The sequence below is a fragment of the Hirundo rustica genome, chromosome W (assembly GCF_015227805.2).
Source record: "Hirundo rustica isolate bHirRus1 chromosome W, bHirRus1.pri.v3, whole genome shotgun sequence".
In the NCBI taxonomy this organism is placed as follows: Eukaryota; Metazoa; Chordata; class Aves; order Passeriformes; family Hirundinidae; genus Hirundo; species Hirundo rustica.
The window spans coordinates 19885762-19909682 of record NC_053487.1 but is presented as its reverse complement, the minus strand read 5'-3'; the positions used below and the strand labels follow the sequence as shown (position 1 = coordinate 19909682).

General features: G+C 47.9%; 1 protein-coding gene across 1 annotated transcript in view; it reads right to left on the bottom strand.

The window, feature by feature from the left end:
* The window catches only part of HDX (highly divergent homeobox), a 57832-nt gene extending 37078 nt beyond the window's left edge, over positions 1 to 20754 (bottom strand). The window contains exons 1-3 of the mRNA XM_040088968.2: positions 20630 to 20754; positions 4647 to 4793; positions 1672 to 2793 (exon numbers count right to left, since the gene is read on the bottom strand). Of these exons, the coding sequence (XP_039944902.1) occupies positions 1672 to 2793; positions 4647 to 4793 (1269 nt within the window). The 5' untranslated portion in view covers positions 20630 to 20754. The remainder of the gene's footprint in view (positions 1 to 1671; positions 2794 to 4646; positions 4794 to 20629) is intronic.
* Between the last annotated feature and the right edge of the window lie 3167 nt (positions 20755 to 23921).

Sequence of the window (23921 nt, the reverse complement as noted above, 5' to 3'; positions counted from 1 at the left end):
AAAAGCCCTGAGAGAGGGCGGGGCGGGCTCTTTTGCCTTGGAAGGGGACAGGGAAGGAGCTAAAGGAGCTCAAGGGGCTGGAACCCAAATAAAGCCATGATCCCCCCCTGGAAAGAGCAGACTCTGTGCCTTTTGCCATCGATGGTCGTCTGGGTCTCTCTAAAGAACCTCCACACTACCCCATAAAACCCCAAAGCAAAGTTATTCTGAATTTCATTTTAAAAAAATTTAAAATACAAGAAATCGATCTCTCTGATGCTTTTTCAAGAGTGAAATAAAGCACCATGAGCACACAGCTGATGGAGGCATCAGTAATGGATTTCCCTCCATGAAACTTATAAAAATGTCCTTAACTCAATTGTAAGCACTTTTACCAACCCTTTATTGGACTCATCTGCACATTTACAGTTTTTCTTCTCCTGTGAAACTGGGATGGCAAAAGTAAACAGCGTATCAAGAATTCTATAACCAAGTAAGAAAACTAACAGCAAACAATGAAAGACTGTGTGAGAGTAAAGGAGAGAACAGCTCATCTGATGTGCCATCTACTCCCCAGAATTTACTCTCTGTTCATCAAACCTCTGGTTTACCCAGAAAAGTAATAATGTAGGCGAAAAGTGGCACTGACTTGGACGCAGAAGCTTTCTTTCAAATTGTCACATGAGATAGGAACAAGTCAGGGAAAAAAGAAAACTAAAAAACCCTACAAAAACATGACTCACCAAGTCTTTCTCTATCCTGGTGAGCAAAGCACAGGAAAAGCTGATATGCTGTCAACATGGTTTATTTTCAGGATAAAATAAAAAGGCAATAACAGGCAAATGCATACAGGTGACACACAGAAAATCACATCCTGCCAGCCTTAAAAGACTTTTACCTCAGTGTCTCCAGGCTATATCATGCCAGATGGTGTAAAAATCCATGAAAAATACCAATTTGTATGTTTCCTGCACAAGTATCTCTCCCCTTGTAATACAAAAAACTAAAAAAATGTGTCAAGTGTTGCAGTTTCTCCTAAACATCTTTTAGTTCTTCAATGATCTGCATTTAATTTCCCCTCAGTATCACTAAAGGGATTTTAGTACAGGAAGAGGAATAAAGGAATTGAATGCAAAACTGATTATTTGAATTAGATGCTATGGGAAAGGAAGCTGAGTTAACTCCCTGACAGGGGATCCTAATCCCTGAGAGAACACAGGTCCAGAGACTACCACCTGCACAGGGGGTACAAGATTCCAAGCTGACATCAATGGGCTGAGCAAACATACAAATGTCAGCATGAAACCATGTCCTGTGCCATGTGTGATGTGTGTCCACAGGGGAACACCCATAGAATGGCCATGGCATATGCTGGAAAGCCAGGGCAGGACAACACAGGCTTGAGCAACCACCAGCTTGTAGGTGTGACTCCTGCAGCCAAAATTTAGCCAATCCTCATTGATCTTTAATATGGCTACCAGGGGCTCAGTTGGACAGGTAGAAGTGCTACCACACTGCAGTGCTGCCTGCACTGGGTTTGAGAAGGAATTATCTCCACTGAAAGGCATAAAAGGAGCACAGCCTGCAGAAAGGTGAACCTATTACTTAATAGCTACCAACTTTGAAAGGAAACAGCATTTAGCTACAACCTCAGCTTTGAGTTTTGAAAACAGAGATAAACTGATGGATTACCTGGTAATTATTTTGGTTTTGTGACAGCCTCAGTTGACTTGAAGATGTGAAATGAGGAGAAAAGGTACTTCTGGCTGCGTTCGCAGTGTTATAAATCATGCTGGACGTGGTGTGCAATGAGGTCCGTGCAGGCAGGTGGAACTCTCTGCTGTGGTAGAGGAGATTGTCAGGCACATCCCTGGCACTGCCCAGCTGTGCCCCACAGCCCCCACTGCAGCCTGGCCTGGCCGCGCTTTGGTTGTACCCGGAGCGGCTGGAGCCGCTGCCCTCACAGTATCTGGAGTAGCTCTGGATCTGCGCTCCCATGGAGGCCAGCTCCTCCTCCCGGGCGTACTCGTCATCCACATCACCTGTCTCCATCGCGATGGACAGGCAGCTGCCTTCCTGGGAAGGATGTTTCTGTGTCGTGCTCCCCGCCATGAGCCGCTGGGGCTGGTCTGTGACCGCCAGCGAGAACACCTCACGGATCTCCAGGTTCTGGGTGCCACACGCAGGGTCCCTGGGGTGAGCCCTCGGCCTGGGGGGCACGTGTGATGCCAGGGCCGTGTGCTTGGGTTTCTGCAAGCGCTGGCACCCCAAGGGTTCAGCCTTGCAGGGCCTGTAGCAAATCATGGGTTTCTGAGGTAACACCAGCTCCGCTGTCGGCACTGAGGAGCCGCCGTAGCTTTTCTTCGTGTGACTGTAGATGGAGTTTGCAGAATTGAGCATGCTCGTTTGCCTGGATAGAATAATGGTCTTTTCCCCCACTAAGAGGGAAGTGTTCTTACAGTGGGGTACTTGCCGTCCCAGAGGGATGTGCTGCTGCTGGAAGTCTGCATCGCTCTTGCCTGGAAGCCGTGGGATGGAGGTTTTGTGTAGCTTTGCCACAGAGGCGTTTGTGTGCTTGGTGGCTCTGGGCTGGCCCGATGAGCTGGCAGGGCTGTAGATACCAGTCACTATCAAGTCGTTGTTAGAAGAGGTCCAACAGGATTGCTGGCTTTGGGATCGAGCAATATTTACCACATTTCTCACTGCTGTTTCTGGAGACATGGAGGGCGTGGCAGGGGCAGTCCCTGGGGGGGTGCCCCCAGATTCCACGGCACTCTTGCTGCTCATCTTCCGCCGCTTGTTGCCAACCCATGTCTGCAAACAATGGCAGCAATGACAACAAACACAAAACAAGGCATCAAAGAGGCAGAAAAAAATTAGCAATTCCATTTTTAAGCAGATCTGATGACATGCTAAGTGTTCGAGTTGAGATTTAAGTTTACAAATACGTAAATCATGTACTGATTATGCCGTGAACATGACAGGGTGGAAATACAGGCCTCTCCTCCTTGGGATCCACAACTCATGCACAGGACAACCCCAGCCTCAATTCCAAAGCCCCCAGCTTCTCAAAAATCCTGAGACTCTTGTACCTCCTGTCTTGAAGTTACCCTCAAGATTTATTTCATTGACACCACCATGACTGATTTCCTACAGAAAAACAAACATTCCTACCATACACAATTCCATTCTACCAATTTTTTTGTCAAATTTTATAAAACGTCTAATTTGAGGCACAATTTGTAACATGCAGTAGAATATCAGTTACTGGTCAGCTTTGCCTCTGCTGAGAGTCCCATTATCCTGACCAATTGTATTTAGGGAATTCATGTGCCTATTATAATCCTATCTGCAAGTGCCAGCTGCAACTCAAGTATCATTTTGCAAAGAACTTATCACTGACCAAGAGTTTTATAGGAAAAAAAAGGAAAAAGGGGGCATTAGGAGAAGCAGAAATGAGGGGTGTAAAGAAGAGAAAGGTAAGATCATGCTAAAATATGACAAATGCAGGACAAACACTGGTGCTGTTTCCATTGCACTTCCTAAGTAAGAAAAAGTTTAAGTGCTGCAAATCAGGGCTCAGAAAGGGAACACAAGGAATGATACTTGATTGCAGGAAGGAAAATGGAGAGGGAAAGGAATCATGAAGATGGAGAGAAATGCAAGGAGAAGGGAGCTGGGCTGCCTCCTCTAGGACATTCAATAAGCACAAAAATAGCAAACCAGCCCTGGCTGCACCATCAGCATCCAGATTCCTGTTACAACTGCCTGCCTGCCCCAGGAGCCTGAATCCCTGGCTGACTTTCATAGCTTCTACCACCTTGAGCTGAGAAAGTAACTTTTAATCTTCCCAGAGTGTTCTGAGGGAGGGGAATCCAGGTAAGAACTTGGGAGCAGGGTTGGTATTGTCAATGTGCCACTGTTAAACCAATTAAAAACCAACCTAGACTGGTCCCACTTGCTCCTCGTCAGTGTCCAGTGTCACAGCAGCTCCTGGGAGCTCCACTACCTTTTGTTATTTTTCCATCTAATGCCTCAGGATTTCTATTTCTGCCCTCAGACAACAGCCATTTTGTTGTCTAGTGTTTCACAAAGGGATTATTATTTCCCTTCCTGTGGAATTCATGGACTCTGGAAGAGCTCCTGTTAGTACTGGGACATTCTTGTTTTATAGGAAAAGAATGTTCTCACTGTAAATAAACACAAGGGACCACAAGGTTTATGATTGTAATGTAGAATACAAGTGTGACAGAGTGCATCAAAAGAAATAGTTTCGCAATTGTTTCCCCCAAATATATTAATTTATAGAAACTTATTTAGCTTGAAAATACTTTCTTGATAATGAGACCTTGCTTTGATACATCATTCAAAGTTTCTATAGGGCAAACCAATTTATATTTTTATGAATAATAATTTTAAAAATCCCAACAAAAGACAAAGAACAAAAATGACTCCTTGTTCAACCCAGGCCCCTGCTAAATTCAACAGTCATATGAAGATATTTCAGTGAAAACAAACTCTAAATAGGCTCACTGGGTAAAAATGAATGTCACACACACTGAAGTCTGATTTAAGACAAGGATAAAGTTAGAGACTCCAGACCTCTCTATTTTATGTAAAGCAATGAATGTGTATGTTTAAGAAATTTGGAAGGCCCCAGTACTTACCCTGACCACGCTGAAATCCAGTTTAGTTTCTTGTGCACACTGTAAAATGAGCTGAAAGCAATTTTTACTTTGATTTGTCATTCCATTTTCATAGTAACGCTGTAATATCCTTTGTTGCTCTACAGTAAATACAGAACGCAGATTCATCTGAAAGAAAAAGGAGATACTATGAAAGCTGGAATGGAAACTGTAACACTTGCAGGATGCACCGGCTCTCATTTGTGCCTGTGATAACTCTGAGGTTTGACATGTTTTCTCTACAGAATCTTTTACCAACACTCTCCCTGACTTTCCAAGAAAGCCTCTTGCAATCAGTGTTGTGACAGACTCAAGCTGAACAGGTGAACTGGACATTTGGAACAACAGTGACTGCTTTTCATAAATAAATAAATATTTCATGATGGTGCTAAGCCCATGAGGCTCTACTTTAAAAGAAAAAGTTTCTCGCTTAAAAATATAAATGAAATGAAGGCATTAGGCAAAACAGAAACATCAGCAGCTCCAATATCGGTGGGTCTGTTTCCCATTGCTAAGAACAAAAAAACAGACGCAACCTGGTATAAAATCAAGGTGACTCTTTGGCATGAGTAAAGTTTCCACTGTCTCCAACTTCACCAATTCCTTCACTCCACAAGAGCCGGTCCTTCTGCTGTGTCAGGACTGGCACTTCCAGCTGCAGAGTCACAAGGATCGAGGACCAAAGACCAATTTGGGGGAAAACCCCCAAGGAAGGGCTTTGGGCAGCCCTGGTGCTGCCCACCCAGTTTAATAAATGCTCCAGTTTAACAGAGGAGGGACACCCATGTCATGTCCCAGGCTGAGAAAGGTTCTGCTGCTGTGACACCCGCTGAAGGCTGGAAATACGGATTTTTAAGAACATGTAAGGGTTGTTTTTCTGGGATATAACCAATGCTGGCTTCAGGACCTTGGGATGTGTTCCTGCTCCTTGGCTTTGACCAAAGTGGTGCTCAGGAACTCAACCAGGATGAGGCCCAGGTTCCTCCCTGGCCAGCAGCAACTCCTCAGGTCAGTTCCCAGTACTGGGTCCCCCTGAGTTTCACTGTGAGGACACAGGAGGTGGCCTGGACAGGGCAGCACTTTGATGAACACATTAAACCAGACACTGATTTGTTATGTGTGAAAATTCATGCCCTGGCTTGGGAAAGGCAAACATTATTGCTAATATTATCAATATTACCAAATGCACAACAGCATCTTAATGGCAAACTGGAGATGGATGCTCTTGTTACACAATCTACACAGGAAAAGAATGTTATCCTCTGGGTAGATATCAGAAAAGAAGAACCCCATCATCACAGATTTCCAAGACAGGGCCTTTTTTTTTCCCAGACAGGAGGCCACCAACTGAGACGATACAAGTGCTGGCCAGGAACAACCTGCATTCAGCTTGGTGCTTTGGGAAGCAAAAACATCACCAGTCACAAGTTATTTTAATCCAGTACATGCATCACAATAATACAGAATGAACCAAAGGACAAGAAACCTGCCGTCATCCAGTAGGAAAATAAAGGGGATGAGGGAACCCTTTGTAGCCAAGCATTTTTGAAAATTCTGAATAGAAAGGAGGAGAGGGGTGATCTACCTAATCTTTGCACAAGAGCTGCTTCTAACATAAAGCAAATAAAATTAAGGGCTCAAAAGCATAAGCAGACATCCAACTGCTTTCACTTTATTCACCAAGATGATTATACTATGTAACGGTAATGGATGTTAAGAGTTCAAAAGGCCTGTATAAAGAAAGAGATTGATATCTAGAATTTGGAGTAAAATGCTTGTAGGCCAGAGCTTTGACTTCAGAGTTTACTTTCCTCTCTATGTCAACAGGCAATAAAAAAAATCAGTAATTACCAATTTGTAAAAATTACTGTTTCTTTGAATTAACAGATAAAATAGAAGATGATTTTTCAGTCATATTTTTTACCTCTGTTCTCACTCAACTCTTTTTCACCCTCTCAATCCAGTGCATTACTAAATCCAGCACCAGCTGCATTACAAGTCAGATTTGCCCAAGTTCTGCCTCCCCCAGAACATTTATTCAGTCACAGCCAGAGCTGGGCAAAAGAGACTCTTGCTCTGAATAATCTACTCCTTAAAGAAATTTATAGCAAGCAACAGAGGAGACAATTATTAGTCCATTAACAAATGAATAAAGTTCATAATAATCTACTTTCTCATGTTGAGAACTGCCTTCAGATCTCCCATGTGGATACACAATGAAGAGGCCACCAACTGATTTACATCACTTTGAAAGAACACAGAAGAGTTAATTTTGTGATTCTTTTTCCTCCTGCACGATTGGCAGGACCCAGCTTCCACTCCTGTCTACTCCTCTTTCAGTACCAGTGCTCCTGTTTTATCTAGTGGAGCTCAGTTCCCACAAATGACCTCATCAGAAATAGTTCTGCAACTTCCATCTTTCCAGATCCAGCTGAAGTCATCCCAAAGCTCCAGTGTTTCCATAGACAGGCTCATCACATCATGCTCTCCAAACAGTTCATCAACTGCAGTAAACACTATTCCAATGGCAAGATAAATTTTTAAAGCCAGACCTGATGACCTGCAAGGGAAGACCTTTGTCAGGTCCTTGACACGTTTTTTAATTGTGGATTTCTGCATCCAAGGTCACTTCCATGTTAAAATACTTTCATTGTTGCATTTGACATCTGTAATTTAGATAAAGACAGGGTGGAGCATTTTGATTAAATCACTTGAACTTCAGATCAACCCTTGAGCATTGCATGATAGGCTTGGCCCAGCTAAACTCAGGAGAGGTCATGCTCTACTTTAATAACTAATTTTTGCAGTGGATTTTAATCACTCATGAACTACACCTGACAACCAAAGTCCTGGTAAGATTCCTTGATAGCCTCTGCCTTGAATCCAGTAAAGCAAAGCTCAAAGAATCCCTGCAGAGACCATTAGAAACTGATTTAAATAAACAGATTACAGGACGCTCCAGCCACAGAGTTATGAACTGAGTCATAACTGCAGTTTACATTCCAACATCTAAACCTTCAAATAAACAGGTGAGATTTATTAAAGCTTTTTGTGTCTTGCATATACCAAATCCTCAGTCAACAGACAGTTCTGTACCATTTTCCACCGATTTCACACCAGTGTGAAGGACATCTGGCAATATTCTGTCTCTGGTAGGTTCAAAGCTCTGATATAATGTCACCTGTAAAGTGCAGATGGAAATCAGTTTGCTATTGGCAGTTCTTAAGTGCTGATTCTGAATATCCAAAGTAGTACCCTGTGTTGAATAGACCAATTGGTAGATGTTTGGGAGCTCCCCTAGAAAACCACTGAGTCCAGAGCCATCCCATTAATCCAGGAAGAGATGCCTCCTCATATCTCACCTACACAGGCAACAAGTTCTGCTCACTTCCCATGCCTGTCATACCTGGGAATTTACCTACACTGAGTATTCAAACAGCTGTAAGAACATAATGCTACTGACTCTGAGACTAATACAGCATAGGTTCATCAAAGGATTATGCTGATTATTTTTGGGGGAAGTATTACATGTTCAGCATCAGTTTTCATAATTAGAACAAGATATGAACTTCTACATTTTCTTTAATACAGGAAGTAACTTGCAAAGTGCTAAAATTACTGAACATTTAGGCAGCCACATTAGTGTGAAGGGATTCAGCAGGCCACACACCTTCATCACAGACTATTCAAAACGACCTCAGTAACTTCCAAGGAAATGAACTCCTTTTCCCAATCTGTCTACCTACAGAGCACTCCAGTCTCTTCAGGATTTCTCACCTTTGTCTTGAACCTCAGATTCCAAGTTAGAAATCCACATGGATTTTTATCATCATTTCATTTTGATCTTGACTTGCCAAGCTTAGAAAACATGCATGTGAGCTTTTGGGAAGCCGGGTGTCCAGCTGGTTGGCTGTGGAGTCCCCAAAGCCGATTGAAATAACCCCCAGGTTTTGGCCTTGGAAGGATTATATGCTGTAATTCTACCCCTGCCTCTTCTCCCTAATACCCAAATTCTCCTGGTTTCTTCTTTCCTTGTTAATCCATTGGTTGTGGGACCCCAGTGACCAGACCTGTCTTCCCTATAGGACAATGACCTTACCTGCCCTCAGTTCCACCCCTGTGCCACAAGGTCACTGGATGCTGTAAATCATACTTAAGCCTGAGCAAGGCACATGATCACCCCTTCTTTGCACTGGATTCCCTTCGGCACCTGGAATAAACTTTGCTGGAACTTGATCTTATGCAAAGGGCCTTCTTGCCTCTCTTTTGCTGAGCTAGCCTCGTGGCGTGTGGATGTGAGAGCTTGATTGCTTGCCTAAGTTGCTCCAAGCAGCTTTTCCACTGGAGAGACTGATTGGGGCCTAGGCAGAGGCTTCACTCCTAAAGGACACACTGCCACAGTTGGCAACACATCGGCACTGAAAAGAGAGTTTGTTACAGAAAAGAACGCTGTGAAATTTAATAAAAATCAGGTAAAGCATTATGCAAACAAATTCCATGAATGTAAGTTGAATTTTCACTTTAATAAAAGACAGAGGTGGCAAAGCTGTATTTAAGGATTCAACATCTGCCTGCTCTAATAAAACAAAGCAGCCTTGGCCAAATATGCTGGTGTCTCTGGCAATGCAGAGAATAACCTATGACAGCCGAAAAAGCATGTTTTCCAAGGTTTCCTTGTCCCTGCTACTTGTCCTAAGCCAATCAACACTGATAACTCTCCACTCCCCTGGTCTCCCACCCTTCAGCCTGCTGTGAACCCAACAATATAAAGATGTTTTCACTGCCTTTCTGAACTGAATGCTAATTTAAAAATCTGCTCATTGTAAGAACCCTCTGCTGTGTCATGGTTTGGGAGGTGTAAATGGAGTCCAAGTGCTGTCAGGCACTGGGGACACTGGGAGATACCAGGGTGGTGACTGATAAGGACAAAGATGGGAACTCCATGGCCTTCAGTTTGTCCCAAGGACAATTCCATGGACACCCTGTGACCGTCACTGGCTTCTCAGCAGATGACATTGGGATTGTTCTTACAGCTGAACTTTTTCAGGCTTCTTTAGTGGTTTGAGCAACTTCTCCTCAGTATTTCCCTTCCATCCCTTCTCTGGGAAGAACAAGAATGAGGGGAGAGCACAGACCTCCAGCAGAGTTTGCTCCTGAAGCCACGGTTTGCCTCATGGAACAGGTACTCAGTGCATGATCCCACAGTGTCTGCTGCAAATCCAGCTCTTCCACCCCAGTTACTTCATCCAACATTCCAAAATCAGGAATCTCTCCAGGGAGACCTGGTGAAGCCAGGTCATTCCTTTTTAGCAACTAATGGAAACAACTCAATGTCAAGGAGTGCCACAAAAGAAAGAACAACTATAAAGAAATGCGAAAAATAATGTAATCAAATAATTCAGGAGTTACTGAGCTGTTCTGCAATTACTTGAGAGATCTGGGGGGAAAATAATAATAAAAAAAGAGCAGCACAAGAAGGAAAAATAATTTCTGCCTACAGTGTGTAGCAGTATGATCTTAGTCTCCAAAAATCCTTAAATGTTTGGATTGCTGAATCAAGTAAACATTTACAAGGTAAATCTTTATATTAATGCTAATTAATTTGAAAAATAGGAAACAAACCCATAATTATACTCACTTCAAACAGCAATAGAAACTAGTCTTGGATGTCAAATAAATAATAAATAAATCAATTAACTCAAGAGTACAAGACACCAGGAAGTAACTATGTATAAAAATATTTATATCTATAATTATTATTTGAATAATATATACATTCTAAAACTGTCACAGATTAACACAATGATAAAAGGGAACAATCAGTTTCTGTGAGTTTTCTTTTTTAACTTCAGCTCCAAAAAGGCATTTGCCAAGAAAAAAATCACCTTACAAAGACTATTTATTTTTCGGTCTCTCCAGCTGTAAGAGGTACAAGAAAATCAGCAGACTCTCAATTTATCTGTGGAGCTCCCTCCACAGATCTCCAGTGGCAAAAAATAGCACATCTTAGTGCCAATATAAAGCTGAGACAAAACTGGAACTGTAGTAAGAAAACTATTTTGACATAAATAAAACAAGACTGCAGTAGTGACACTACACCTCCAGCTTTAGAAACTTGAACTGAAATCATCTCATTCACTTTTCATGGCTGCCAAAAACTCACCCTTTTTTCCACATCCCAAATGGAAAGAAAACAATCAACCAACCAACCCCTCAACTTACATGCTATGTGGAGATACTGGAGGCACATCAAGCAACAACCTTTAATAATCTGAATTTGTAGGTTGGTGCCTCTTTCTTACACAGGCCAAACTAGTTACAAGCACTCACTCCAAGTACAGTAGATGAGGCTGATGCTCGGGTGAGTGAAATGTACAAACCAGCTTGTAAAACTACTTTTAAATATCTGTGACTCACAGCATAATTGCTTCCCTCTCCACTAAGTACAGTGTCTGTAGGATTATATTACAGCCCTACCTATAAAATGCAGGCCTTTATTAGGGACTGTCTTGGTTTAGAAAGACAGGTGTCTGCCAGGGAAAGCTGGAGCTTCCCTTGGAATGGAGAATGTAAACCCCCTTCCTTCCAAATTATTATAATTTTGGAATTAGGGGCTTTCAGGCAAAGATATGGGAATAGGAGTAACAGTTCTTTACCAGGAATATTAAAAATACAAATGTAGGAGTACAAAAAAACCAAGCAAACAAACAAAATCCTAGAAACACTGACAGAGTCAGAATACAACCTGACACCTTGTTGGTCAGGGTGTTGGAAGCAGTCCAAGTAAATCCTCCTGGAGTAACAGATGTGGTTCTGTTGGAGTAGAGATGATCCTGTAGAAGGGTCCAGTGGTGGTGAGAAGGGTCCAGTCTTCCTCCAGGAAATCCAGTGGAAAAACAGGCTGCCCTGGTGTTTCTGACTCAGTTTTTAGCTAGGTAGGAATGGTTGGCTCCTCCCACTGAGTGGAGCACCTCACAAGATGATGTAATTGTATCAGTCGTGGTGAGCCTTAATGGCCCATTAACAGAAGATATCCCCCGGAGGGAGGATGGGTTGTGGAAGAGATAAGAACACTGCCCCACTTGGTTTTAACAGCTGCCCATTAATAGAAGACACCCGCCCCCTCCCCCCTGGAGTTATGAGGAATGGGTTATACAAGACATAAAGAAAACACCTCCCCAACCAGTTTCAACAGATGGAAAATAGAATACACACTTTTGGTTACATATTGCAACCCAAGACAGGGACAAATTAGACAGCCCTCAGTAACTTGATAACATAATAACCCATGACCACAACACTGCAGGTTTATGCATCCCATCCTGCTTTATTGATGCAAATGAGACTCCTGACTGCAGCTGGATTAGCCACAAGTTTTAAATAAAGCATGTATGTGTTTTGTAAGACCTATGTCAGAAAAAATTGGAAGAAACATTAAAATGCAGTGTTACTCTGAACATGTGAGCTGCTTCAGGACTCCAGTTGGGGGGACACAGCACTACTTTAGGTGAGTTATGTGTCACCCTGGTTTTCCTGAGTTTTTTTAAAGCCTTCTGATTGTTCGTAAGATAGAGTCAGATTCTTTAGTTTCTGCACAATATTAGGAGCAGTTTTCACTTTTCTCACACATGGTAACATAAACAAACCTTTTGTTTTTCATTCCCTGTCCTTTGTTTACATATTTCTAACCTGAAAACAATTGTAACTGACAGCTGGTCTGGCCACTGGGCTGAGAGGTGGTAACCCCAGAAGCCAATCCACAACCAGACCCACAAATGCATAAAAAGTAAGAAATAAACAGGCAGAGAGGCTCTCGGCCTTGGGCTCTCTTGGAGGAGCAACTCTGCCCTGCAAATCTCTCGTCTCCGTGTGGTTGCTTTGCGTGCCATGATCACAATTGGTGACCCCCCAACGTGTGAGAGAAACAGTCTGGTGAGGTTTTCCTTCCCCTCTTTCCCTGTTGTGTGCCTGCTATGCAGGATGCTCTGGTGTTGGAGCTTTGGGGGGACCTCTTGGAGCGGAAACACGCTCAGGTCTCTCGGGAGGGGCTTCAGCGTCTGTTCGCGTGGGGCAGAGAGCGTGGGTTCTTTCCCACGCCAGATGATGTGCTCAGTCGGGAAGTGTGGTCCCTCCTGGGGGAGTGTCTGATGGAGGCACTAGAAAAAGAATATGATGAGGAAATTGCACGCTTGTTGGTGCAGTGGAAATTATTTGAGGGGGCTGTGTTGAGGTCGACCCCCCCAGCTCGCAGACCTCGTGGGCTGCCTCCCCCGTTTCGAAGCTGGATGGGGGGCTGGAGGGGGGCAGGGTCATTATATCAGACCCAGAATTATTGTCTGAGTCCGAACTTCAGCTCCCTTGTGAGACACTCTCCCCCTCCCTCCCCAGTCACTGCGCTGGGTGGTCTTTCCCTCTTGGGCTCTGGCTCTGCTCTCTGAGGAGGAAGGCGTGTCCTGAGCACGTCGGCGCTGCTCGGGCAGCGGGGGGGCGGGACCCTGGCAAGCCCGGGGCTGGTCCCGCCTGTCCCCGCACTGCGGCGCCGCCGGAACGGGTCGGGGCCGCCTTCCCTCCATGCTTTTCCGCCATTGGTGGAGGGGGATGACCCGGGGGTGCGACCCGGGGGTGCGACCCAGGGGCGCGACCCCCACTGTTGTTTGACCGGGATTTGGTCACTGTGTGGTGTCCGTGCTGCGGCACATCCATCACCTATCCGATGGAGCCGGGTAGAGTGGCACACCCCGCCTTGCCACCCGGGCCAGGCCTGGAGGGGGGTGCGTTGGCCGCTTCTGTCCCCACGCTGCCTGTTGAGGGAGCGCGGGGCGTGGACGCTGCCAGAGGCGGGGTCCCGGTCGGTTCTTTGATGGATGACGCCCCCATGGGTGGGCTGACAGCTCTGCTCCGCTCAGGGGTGGCGGTGCCTGCAGGCCTCGGCCCCCCCGCTGGGACTCTTCTAGGGGAGGTCCCGGACCCTCCGTTCCCCGCGCCGGCCCTGTGGGCTGCGGCGGGGGGCGGTGCTTGCGGGGCAGGGAGAGACTCCGGCGCGGCCAGCTCTGATGGGCTGCAGGCGGGAGCTGGTGCGACCTCAGCAGCAGCCGAGGTGCTTCCGCCATCTCCGCCTGACTGCAGCCCGGGCTTCCTGGCTGCGCCGGGATGTGTGCCTGCCGTGGAGCCTTTTGACCGGTCTCCAGCGGCCGGTGCCGCGGCGCTGCTGGCGGGCCCCAGCCCCACGGAGGATGCGGTGGGCCTGGCAGCAGCGGCTAGCCCAGCTCTGCCTCCGCTTCCCACTGTGAGCGTTAAGGCAGCTGCAGGCGCCGGGGTGTTTGCGTTCAGCGCGAATGGGGACACGGCCAGAATGCGGCCGGTCTTTGACAAGAGTAAAGGGCCCCGCGCTGTTGGCTCTTCCTCCACAGCCTGGTGGAGACTTCCCCCCTGTCAAGTGACTATATGCTCGAAAGACCGCGGGCGATTCTGGCGGGAGGTGAAAGCTAAGGTTGAAGGACTGAGTGATTCTGCTGATGCTGTTGCTGGACATGCAGTGTCTGCTGTTCAGCCGGTCCCCAGCTGAGTTCCTGCCTCTGACCCTGTGGGGCCCACAGGGCAGGATATGGCAGGTGCTGCTGCTTCATCTGGGGGTCTTCAGGCCTTCCCTGTCCTTCAGGGTACTACTCATAACACCTATCAACCCTTGGCTTGGCAGGCCTTGGCAGAACTGTGTGATGCAGTCAGGAAGTATGGTCTGGGTTCAGCTGAGGTGATGCAAATCCTCTGTTATTTTAATGCCAGTCTTTTGAAGCCCTTTGACATTCGGAGCTTGGCTTGGATCCTTTTTCCACCGGTCGAATATGACTTCTTTGAGTATAAATGGACTCCGCTGGCAGTCAGAGCGGTGGAACCGAATGCGACACTGGGTCCAGGAGATCCTAGACATACGATTAATACCGATGCTACTGGGAACAGGCAATTATGCCAGGGCTGACAGGCAGGCTGGTTTTGAGCCCTTGGTCCAGGAGCAGTGCCAGCAGACAGGCATGGCAGCCCTGGTTCAGACTTTACAGCTGGCTACTCCACAGGAGTCCTTTGTAACAGTCATCCAGGGAGTTGATGAGCCCTTCCTGCGCTTTGCAGGACGGCTGACTGCTGCGGTTGAGAAGCAGGTGAGTGATCCTGCAGCAAGGAAGCTCATGCTTCAGTTCCTTGCTCGAAGCAACTGCAATGCTGTTTGCAAGAGGATAATTGAGACGCTTCCTGGGGACCCGCCCATGTCGCAGATGGTTGAGGCCTGTGTGAGGGTAACCCCTTCCAGCCAACAGATGGTTGCCGTAGCTACGGCTGTACAGCCAGCCGTGGCTACGGCTGTCCAACCGACGGTGGCTACGGCAGTCCAACCTGCCATGCCTACAGCCATGCAGCAGGCTGTGGCTGCTGCTGTGCAGCCTGCCTGGATTGTTCCCCAGGGTGTGCAATGGCAGCAAGGGGGTGCTCGGGCCAGGAAGAAACAGGGCAGAAAGGCACAGAAGCCTACGGCTGTCTTGTTTCTTTGTGCACAATGTGGAAGGCCAAATCACGCTGCGGATGCGTGTAAGGCAACGGTGCATGTGAATGGTCATTCGTTGGTCAGTTTGGGAAATGCGACGCGGAGCGCGAAGGCGAGACGCGTGCCGACACAAATGTCTCTGCCTCAGCTGCAACCAATAGAGGTCTGCTCAGCAGGCTTGCAGCCAGCACCCGCGGTTCAGCAGGTGTTGATGCCTGCACAGCCGAGTCTGTCGTGATTGATTCGGACAAAATACACAAGGTTCCCCTGGATGCCTTTGGTCCCTTGGGTGATGGCATGAGTGCCTTCCTGATGGGGAGGTCCAGTGCCACCATTCAGGGTATCATGGTGCACCTGGGACTGATTGATGCGGATTTTTCGGGACAGATTAACGCAATGGTCTCCACACCCACCCCCCCTCTGACTCCCAAAAGGCACACGAATTGCTCAACTTGTTCCTTTTAAGTCTTCTGTTTCCAGGACCGAGGACCGGTCACGAGGTGACGGCGGCTTCGGCTCTACTGGGTCGCCTCAAGCGCGCTGGACTGCTGTCCTGACCAAAGACTGTCCTGAGGCGCTGTGTACCGTGTCCATGGGTGGTGCCACGCCATCGGAGATTCACCTTCATGGCCTCCTAGATACCGGGGCTGATGTGAGCATTCTCTCCCTGGCTGCTTGGCCCCCGCAGTGGCCTTTGACTCTGGCAAAGACATCGATCGCGGGCTTAGGAGGAACGAAGCAATGCTACGTGAGCCAGAATCCCGTGGTCATCACGAACCCAGAGGGACAGATGGCCATAATTTGGCCTCATGTTACTGAGATTGCTCAGAACCTCTGGGGGAGGGATGTTTTGGCCGCGTTGGGGGTGCGAATGGGAATGGATTTTTGATTGGGGCCACTGTGATGAAGGGCGCAGAGTGTCCCATGCCTCCTTTACGGTGGCTGGTGGACAGACCCATCTGGGAGAACCAGTGGCCCCTCCCTCATGACAAGCTAGTTGCCCTTCGTGAACTCGTACAGGAGCAGTTGGACCAGGGGCATTTGGAACCATCTACCAGTCCCTGGAACACTCCTGTCTTTTGTATCAAAAAGAAGTCTGGGAAATGGAGGTTGCTACAAGACCTCTGAAAGGTCAATGCCGTGATGGAAGGCATGGGGACATTGCAGGCGGGCATGCCATCACCTACCATGCTTCCCGCGGACTGGCCGGTCCTCATTGTGAATCTGAAGGATTGTTTTTTTACGATCCCTCTGCATCCCGATGACAGACCAAAATTTGTCTTCACGGTACCAACAATAAATAATGCCGAGCCCATGCAGCGATATCAACGGAAATTTTTGCCTCAGGGCATGCAAAATTCCCCAGTGCTATGCCAATGGTATGTAGCCCGTGCCTTGTCTGGGGTTCGCAAGCAGTTTCCTGATGCTTACGTCTATCATTATATGGATGACATTTTGGTGGCTGCGCCCACCCAGGATGAGCTGCTGAGGATACAGCCTCAGTTGTTGGATGCTCTGCATTCACGTGGACTGCAGGTGGCTCCAGAAAAGGTACAACAACAACCTCCCTGGAAATATTTAGGGGTCAAAATTCTGGAACGGACAATCCGTCACCAGGAGGTGCAATTTGTGCAATCGGTGAAGACACTGAATGATGCTCAGAAGCTGGTAGGTGTTATCACTTGGTTACGTCCTTACTTGGGACTGACCACCGCACAACTGTCTCCCTTGTTTGAATTGTTGAAAGGGGACACTGATTTAAAGTCACCTCGTGAATTGACCCCTGAGGCACAAAATGTGCTGGAGGAGGTTCAGCAAGCTGTTTCGGCTCGCCAGGTGTACCGCATTGAACCTTCCATTGATGTCACTGTGTTCATTACCACTCCTGATTTACATCCTACAGGTATCATCAGCCAATGGAATGATGATTGGACTGATCCTCTGCACGTCTTGGAATGGGTCTTCCTGCCTCATCAGCCGCATAAGACGGCGACAGCGCTGTTTGAATTGATTGCGCGCTTGATAATCAAGTGCCGACAACGCTGTTTGCAATTGATGGGTGCAGATCCCTCAAAGATCACACTCCCGGTTCAGAGGGAGGAATTTGCTTGGAGCTATGCGAACAATGTTTCACTGCAAAGTGCTCTTGAGGGCTTTTCAGGGCAGATCACTTATCTTCTGCCTAGCCACAAGCTACTGCAAGTGGCAAAAAATACTCAATTTTCTCTACGACCCAAAAATAGCCAAGAGCCAGTGCAAGGACCCACCATCTTCACTGACAGTTCGGGCAAGACAGGAAAAGCCATTGTTACCTGGCAGGATGGATCTGAGTGGCAGGTTTTGGAAAGCCATGAGGATGGGTCAGCCCAACTGGTTGAACTAAGGGCTGCTGTCATGGCATTTGAGAAATTTTCCCAGGAACCTTTCAATTTGATCACAGATTCCGCCTATGTTGCCGACATCGCACAGCGATTGGGTTATTCAGTTTTGAAGGAGGTCAGTAACCCTGCCTTGTTTAATTTACTGAAGGCCCTGTGGTGTGCAATTCAGGCCAGAGTTCATCCATACTACGTTCTGCATGTATGGAGTCACACTAACTTGCCAGGATTTGTAGCTGAAGGTAATGCAAGGGCTGACAAGTTGGCTAATCCAGCGTGGGTAGCCCCTCAGCCTGACGTGCTCGCGCAGGCCAAGGCATCGCATGGGTTTTTCCACCAAAATGCGCATACGCTGCAGAAGCAGTTCCAACTGACAGCCACTGAGGCTCGTGAGATTGTCGAGTCGTGCGACGACTGTCACGCCCTTGGTGCACCACTGCCGGCAGGGGTTAACCCCAGGGGCCTTAAAGCCTTGGAGCTTTGGCAGACCGATGTCACCCAGGTCACCGAGTTTGGCCGGCTCAAGTATGTGCATGTCATGGTGGACACGTTCTCCTCTGCGATGTGGGCTTCTGCTCACACAGGAGAGAAAGCCCGTGATGTCATTGCCCACTGGAGGCAGGCCTTTGCTGTTCTTGGCATACCTTCTGCTGTGAAAACCGACAATGGTCCTGCTTATGCCTCGCAGCAGGTACAGCAGTTCCTACAGTCATGGGGTGTGTCACATAACTTTGGCATCCCTCATTCTCCGACAGGACAGGCGATTGTAGAACACAATCACGGTACACTCACGCGTGTTCTTCAAAAACAAAAACAGGGAATGCAGGGTGAAACCCCGCACAGTCGGTTGGCAAAGGCTTTGTACACCATCAATCCCCTTACGGTGCCACAGAACTCAAATAATCCTGTCATTTTGAACCATCATCTCTCGTTGCAGGCTTTGGACAATGCACATCAGCCTCGAGCGAAGGTTCGGGTCCAAAATTTAGTCACCAAGCAATGGGAAGGACCCTATGACCTTATCGCTATAGGGCGTGGGTATGCATGCGTGTCCAGAGATACTGGGACACGCTGGCTACCTTCAAAGTGTGTCCGTCCTGACCTGCGACCACAGAGGCAGAATTCGGCCGACAGGCAAGGTGGAAGCCATGATAAACTTGAAAGTCGCCAAGTGGATGAATCCTCGAGTGATCGCTCTGATGATTCCTCCACAGACAGTGATTGAATTTGTATATATTCCCTTTGTAAATTTGTTCATTTTTCTTTTTCTGTTTTTCTTTTTTTGTAAAGTTAAAAGGGTGACATGTCACCCTGGTTTTTCTGAGTTTTTTAAAGCCTTCTGATTGTTCGTAAGATGGAGTCAGATTCTTTAGTTTCTGCACAATATTAGGAGCAGTTTTCACTTTTCTCACACATGTAACATAAACAAACCTTTTGTTTTTCATTCCCTGTCCTTTGTTTACATATTTCTAACCTGAAAACAATTGTAACTGACAGCTGGTCTGGCCACTGGGCTGAGAGGTGGTAACCCCAGAAGCCAATCCACAACCAGACCCACAAATGCATAAAAAGTAAGAAATAAACAGGCAGAGAGGCGCTCGGCCTTGGCTCGGCCTTGGGCTCTCTTGGAGGAGCAACTCTGCCCTGCAAATCTCTTGTCTCAGTGTGATTGCTTTGCATGGCGTGATCACAAGTTATGTGTGATCTTATCCATAAAATGAGAAGCCCCAGGCTAAGAGGACAGGACTGGGGACTGCTCGGGGCAGGTGAGTGCCATGCAGGCACTTCCAGGGGTGAGACCTCCAGAACAGCACAACCAAGGACACGTCCTCCTCCTTATCCTCAAACACTTGAGGGATAAAAGCATGGCAGCACAAGGCCCCCTGTCCAACCACCATGACTGGCCATGCCTGGCACCACAGCAGGCCAATACCATGGAGTCATAGAAGGGTTTGGGTTGGAAGGGACCTTAAAGTTCATCTTGTTCCACACCCCTGCCAACACAGGCACACTGAGGCACTGGGGACACTGGGGCACTAAGGACTGAGGCAACTCATGACACAAGAAGACAGAGTCTTAAGCTTTGCCAAGGTAGGTTTAGGCTGGACATTAGGAAGAAATTCTTCATGGAACAGGTGATAAGACATTGGAAGGGGCTGCCCAGGGAAGTAGTGAAGTCCCCATCCCTGGTGTCCAAGGAAGGCTTGGATGTGGCACTCACTGCTTTGGGCTGGGTGACAAGTTGGGCATCAGGCACAGGTTGGACTCGGTGATCTCAGAGGTCTTTCCCAACCTCAGTGATTCTGGGATTCTGTGACTGAGGCACTGGGGAATGAGGCAATTAACGATGACAGGACCTGTGCCAGGGGAGGTTTAGCATCGACATTATAAACGATATCTCCACAGAAAGGGTGGTCAGACATTGGAATGGTCTGCCCAGGGAAGTGGTAGAGTCCCCGTCCCTTAAGTGTTGAAGGCAAGGCTGGACGTGGCACAGAGTGCGGGCGGTGTTCGATGACAGGCTGTGCTCGGGATCCCGGGGTGTTTCCCGGGCTCTGTGTCCGTGATGTTTCTGTGACCTTAACGTTTCTGTGACTCTGACTGAGACACCCGCGGCTGAGGCGGCTGTCAGGCCCGCGCGCACGCGCAGAGCGGCCCCGGCCGGCGCAGGCGCCCAGGTTCCCCCCTCGCGCGCGCGGAGCGGCTGCGCGCGCACGCGGAGCGGCTGCGCGCGCACGCGCAGTTTCCCCGGCGGCTCCCGGCGTGCGCCCAGCACTGTGCCCCCTCCCCGCCCCCGCTAGGGGCCGCGCCGGGAGGGGGGGCAGGAGGCGCAGCAGCGCCTGCGCGCTGCCGGGCGGGTCCGCGCGCGCGAGCCCGCGCGGGCCTCCCCCCACCCCCACCGCCAGGCCTGTGGGGGGGGGGGGGGACGACGACGACGACACATTGCCGGCATCATCATCATCTTCTTCTTCCTCCTCCCCTCCCGCCGCGCCCCTCCCGCCCGGGGGCCCCGCCGCGCTCTTCGCCCCCGGGGGGGGCTCCCCCGCGCTTACCGTGTAGCGCGGGGCCGGCGCGGGGCCTCCGGGCTCGGCCGGCCTCGGTTGGGTCGGTCCCGGCGTCACACAATGAAATCAGCGGCCCTGATCATTAATTCTCATCATGATCGTGACGTGCGCGCAGACAGCGGCCAATGGCGCGCTGCAATCAGCGCGGCCCGGACGGCGCCCGCCCCCGCCGCCCGCTGTGGGGGCGCGCACGGGAGCGCCAGCCCCGCACCGGCCCCCAGCGGCCCCAGAATCCCGCACCGCCCCCGGGCCGCGGGCCCGGCCGGCATAACCCTTGGGAGTGCTCCTGGAAAGCGATCCCTGAGATTCCGGGGAGAGAGGAAAAGAGAGAGAGGGAAGGAGTCCGCAATCCCTGTAAATGTCTCCAAGAGGGTGATGCCAGGCTCTGTCCAGGGACAGGACAAGGAGCAGTGCCCATAAACTACAATACAAAAAGTTCCACCTCAACACGAGGTAGAACTTCTTTCTATGAGGGTGGCAGAGCCCTGGGAGGGTGTGGAGTCTCCCTCTCTGGAGACATCCCAAACCCACCTGGACACCTTCCTGTGTCACCTGCTCCAGGTGACCCTGCCTTGGACTGGGTGATCTCCAGAGGCCCCTTCCAACCCCAGCCATCCAGTGATTCTGTGGATAGCCATCACTGTGACCAGATTGTACAGCCTGGGCTCGCAAGGAGGTTGTGCCCAGTGAAACCCAAAAAGCTCCATGAAGGACCAGGGCTTCATTTGCATCAATATTATGGTACTCAAGAAGTAAACCTTTTATTTCCTAGGATGGATACATTTGGTCTGGGAAGGGAGGAAATGCCAATGTTTCCAGGTGGGCAGCACAGGGCAGGTACCCTATGGTGCCAGACACCTCCTTGGGGCCGAGGCCAGAGCTGGTGACAACACAAACCACACTCACTCTCTGTCTTTACAGGGATCCAGGTACAGCCAGGTGCATCAGTGCCAGACCTCCTTCGGGCTCCATTTCCCTTCCAAAAGGAAACCTCCTCAACAAAGGAACAGGAAGGACACTGCTGACCCATTCTGGTGGATTGTGTGGTAGAAATCATGTAAAATCACTGTTTATTGGCTCGGCTATAGGAGCACTGAGAAGTCAGAATCAGATTTGAGACTTGTGTCCATTACAAAGCCTCTAGACAGACCATATCCCTACTCCAAATAGTTTCCTCTGAAAGTCACAATGTTAAAATATTTAACAGGTAATTAATTTTGTGATGCTTTAATCAGAAATACCAGTAAATATTTCTGCAGGACTGAAATAAAAGAATCACTGCTGGTTTTCTGTAGGCAGGGAGGAGAAAAGAAGACAGTGTTTATGTTTATTTTAAAATGGCAAGAAGTTGTTTACATAGTTTAAAAATGTTTACACTGTCTTCTGAACTAGTGGTGGCATCCCTTTGGGGAGTTGGGAACAGATAATCTTTAAGGTCCTTTCCATCTGAAACCATTCTATAATTCTATGTTGTGGTAAAAATCCTGAATTTAGTAACAGAATTTTAGGGATAGCCCATATATTTAAACCCTAAATCTTCTGTTGTGCTGCTTTGTCTCCTGGATATGTTCCCTTCCTCTGTGTGCCATCAACACTTGCCCTGTAAAAATTAAATACAGCAACCACAAAACCTCTACGCCACCACTTTTATAGAAAATGATTGGTTTGGAATTAGCTATGGAACAATTCCTGAGAAACTTGGTATGTTTTTTTCTCACGTTATCTGCAGCTTGGGAAACAAAAATGATGAGACAGTCTCTCTAAAATCCCTTGAACAATACAGTGGTGTTTGATAAAATGCAGCTTATTAAACTCCTTTAAAATGGTGAACCATAGAAAGTAATATTTCAAGGGCTCTAATTTGACTAACAATGAGCTCACAGGTGCTTTTTCTATAGTTTTCATCAAGAAACTCAGAATTTTTCTTGAAGGAGACATGAGATGTGTATTTATGTTGTCAAAGAAACCAGTTTGCAGACTTGTGGCCCCCAAAAAAGATTGATTGATCACAGTAATGTTCTTTACAATATAGAAGAGGAGGTTGAACATACAGGTTAACAAAGCTGCTGCTGTTTGCAGCAGAGGAGTGACAAGTTCCAGAAAGAATCTCATGTTCTGTATTTCCCTCCTGGGTAATGCCTCTCAAGGAGCCAAACCTTTAGAAAAAAAAAACTATGGCAGGATGAAATAAACCAAATATTCTTCTCCTGCCACCAGATCCAAATGCTACCTCCTTCATTAATAACAGATTTAAATTAAAATGGGCTGGTAGATTGGTCTGGTGGTTTAAACAGTAGCCTGGGACATGAAAGGAATCCTTCCTTGAGGGAATTACCATCAAAGTGAGACTGTGCTGCAGTTCCTCTGTACAAGCTCATTAAACTGAGTAGCCCAGCTCACCATTAGTGACTTACCCTTGTTTGGTTCTACGGGCAGGGAAAGCATCTGGGCCACGGCTGGATGTGGGTATTTCCTGCTACAGCTGGGAACATCTGCATTGCTCCCTTGTGTGACAGGGAATAGATTCCACAGTCAGGAGCCCAGCTGTAGGGGCACGCCAATGTTCCTAGACCTTTCCCTTTTCCAGCAGTCTGTAGGTTCTCAGACTTTTGGCAGATTGTGCGGGTAAGAGAAGTCTGTAGGGATTTCTCTGAATTCCTAAACAAGGATTTGGGAGCTGGTGAGGAACCAAAGCCTGAATAGCTTTGGTGACACAGTTTAGAGCAACAGCTGCTCTTTCCATTTCTCTGGCTTTTTACAGAGTCTAGAAAACACTGAGGAAGCCACAAGGGCAAACCCACCTCACTCCACAGAACCTTTTCCCAGGGTAGCTTTACTCGCTTCATGATGCCGTTATTTAGGTGATATTTTAAAGGATGTAGCTCTAAGCCAGACTTTGGTATCACCTATAAAGTCAGAGGCCTTTCAAAAGGAGTCAGGAGTGTGGAAAAGAGCCCATTTTCACCTGGAATTTTTGTATTTGCAATTCCCCATCCCATCGAGTAATTTGGCTCTGACGCTGCTCCAAGGCATGAAATCATGTGGCTGCACTGCATCAGCCAAAAAGGGATCTGGATTGAATCTGTCCCTTTGTCCCCAAAGAATCCAACTTGTGCTTGGAAAAATGTATGGAGGATCCAATGTGGAAAAGCCTGCAGTTGATCTAGTGCTTGACCATCCTCCCTTTGGGAACTTCTTGCTATCATTCATCCTAAATCTTTGATAAGTTCAACCCTCATAAGAGATTTATTAAACTTCAGGTTAAAGAGTGCCACAGGAA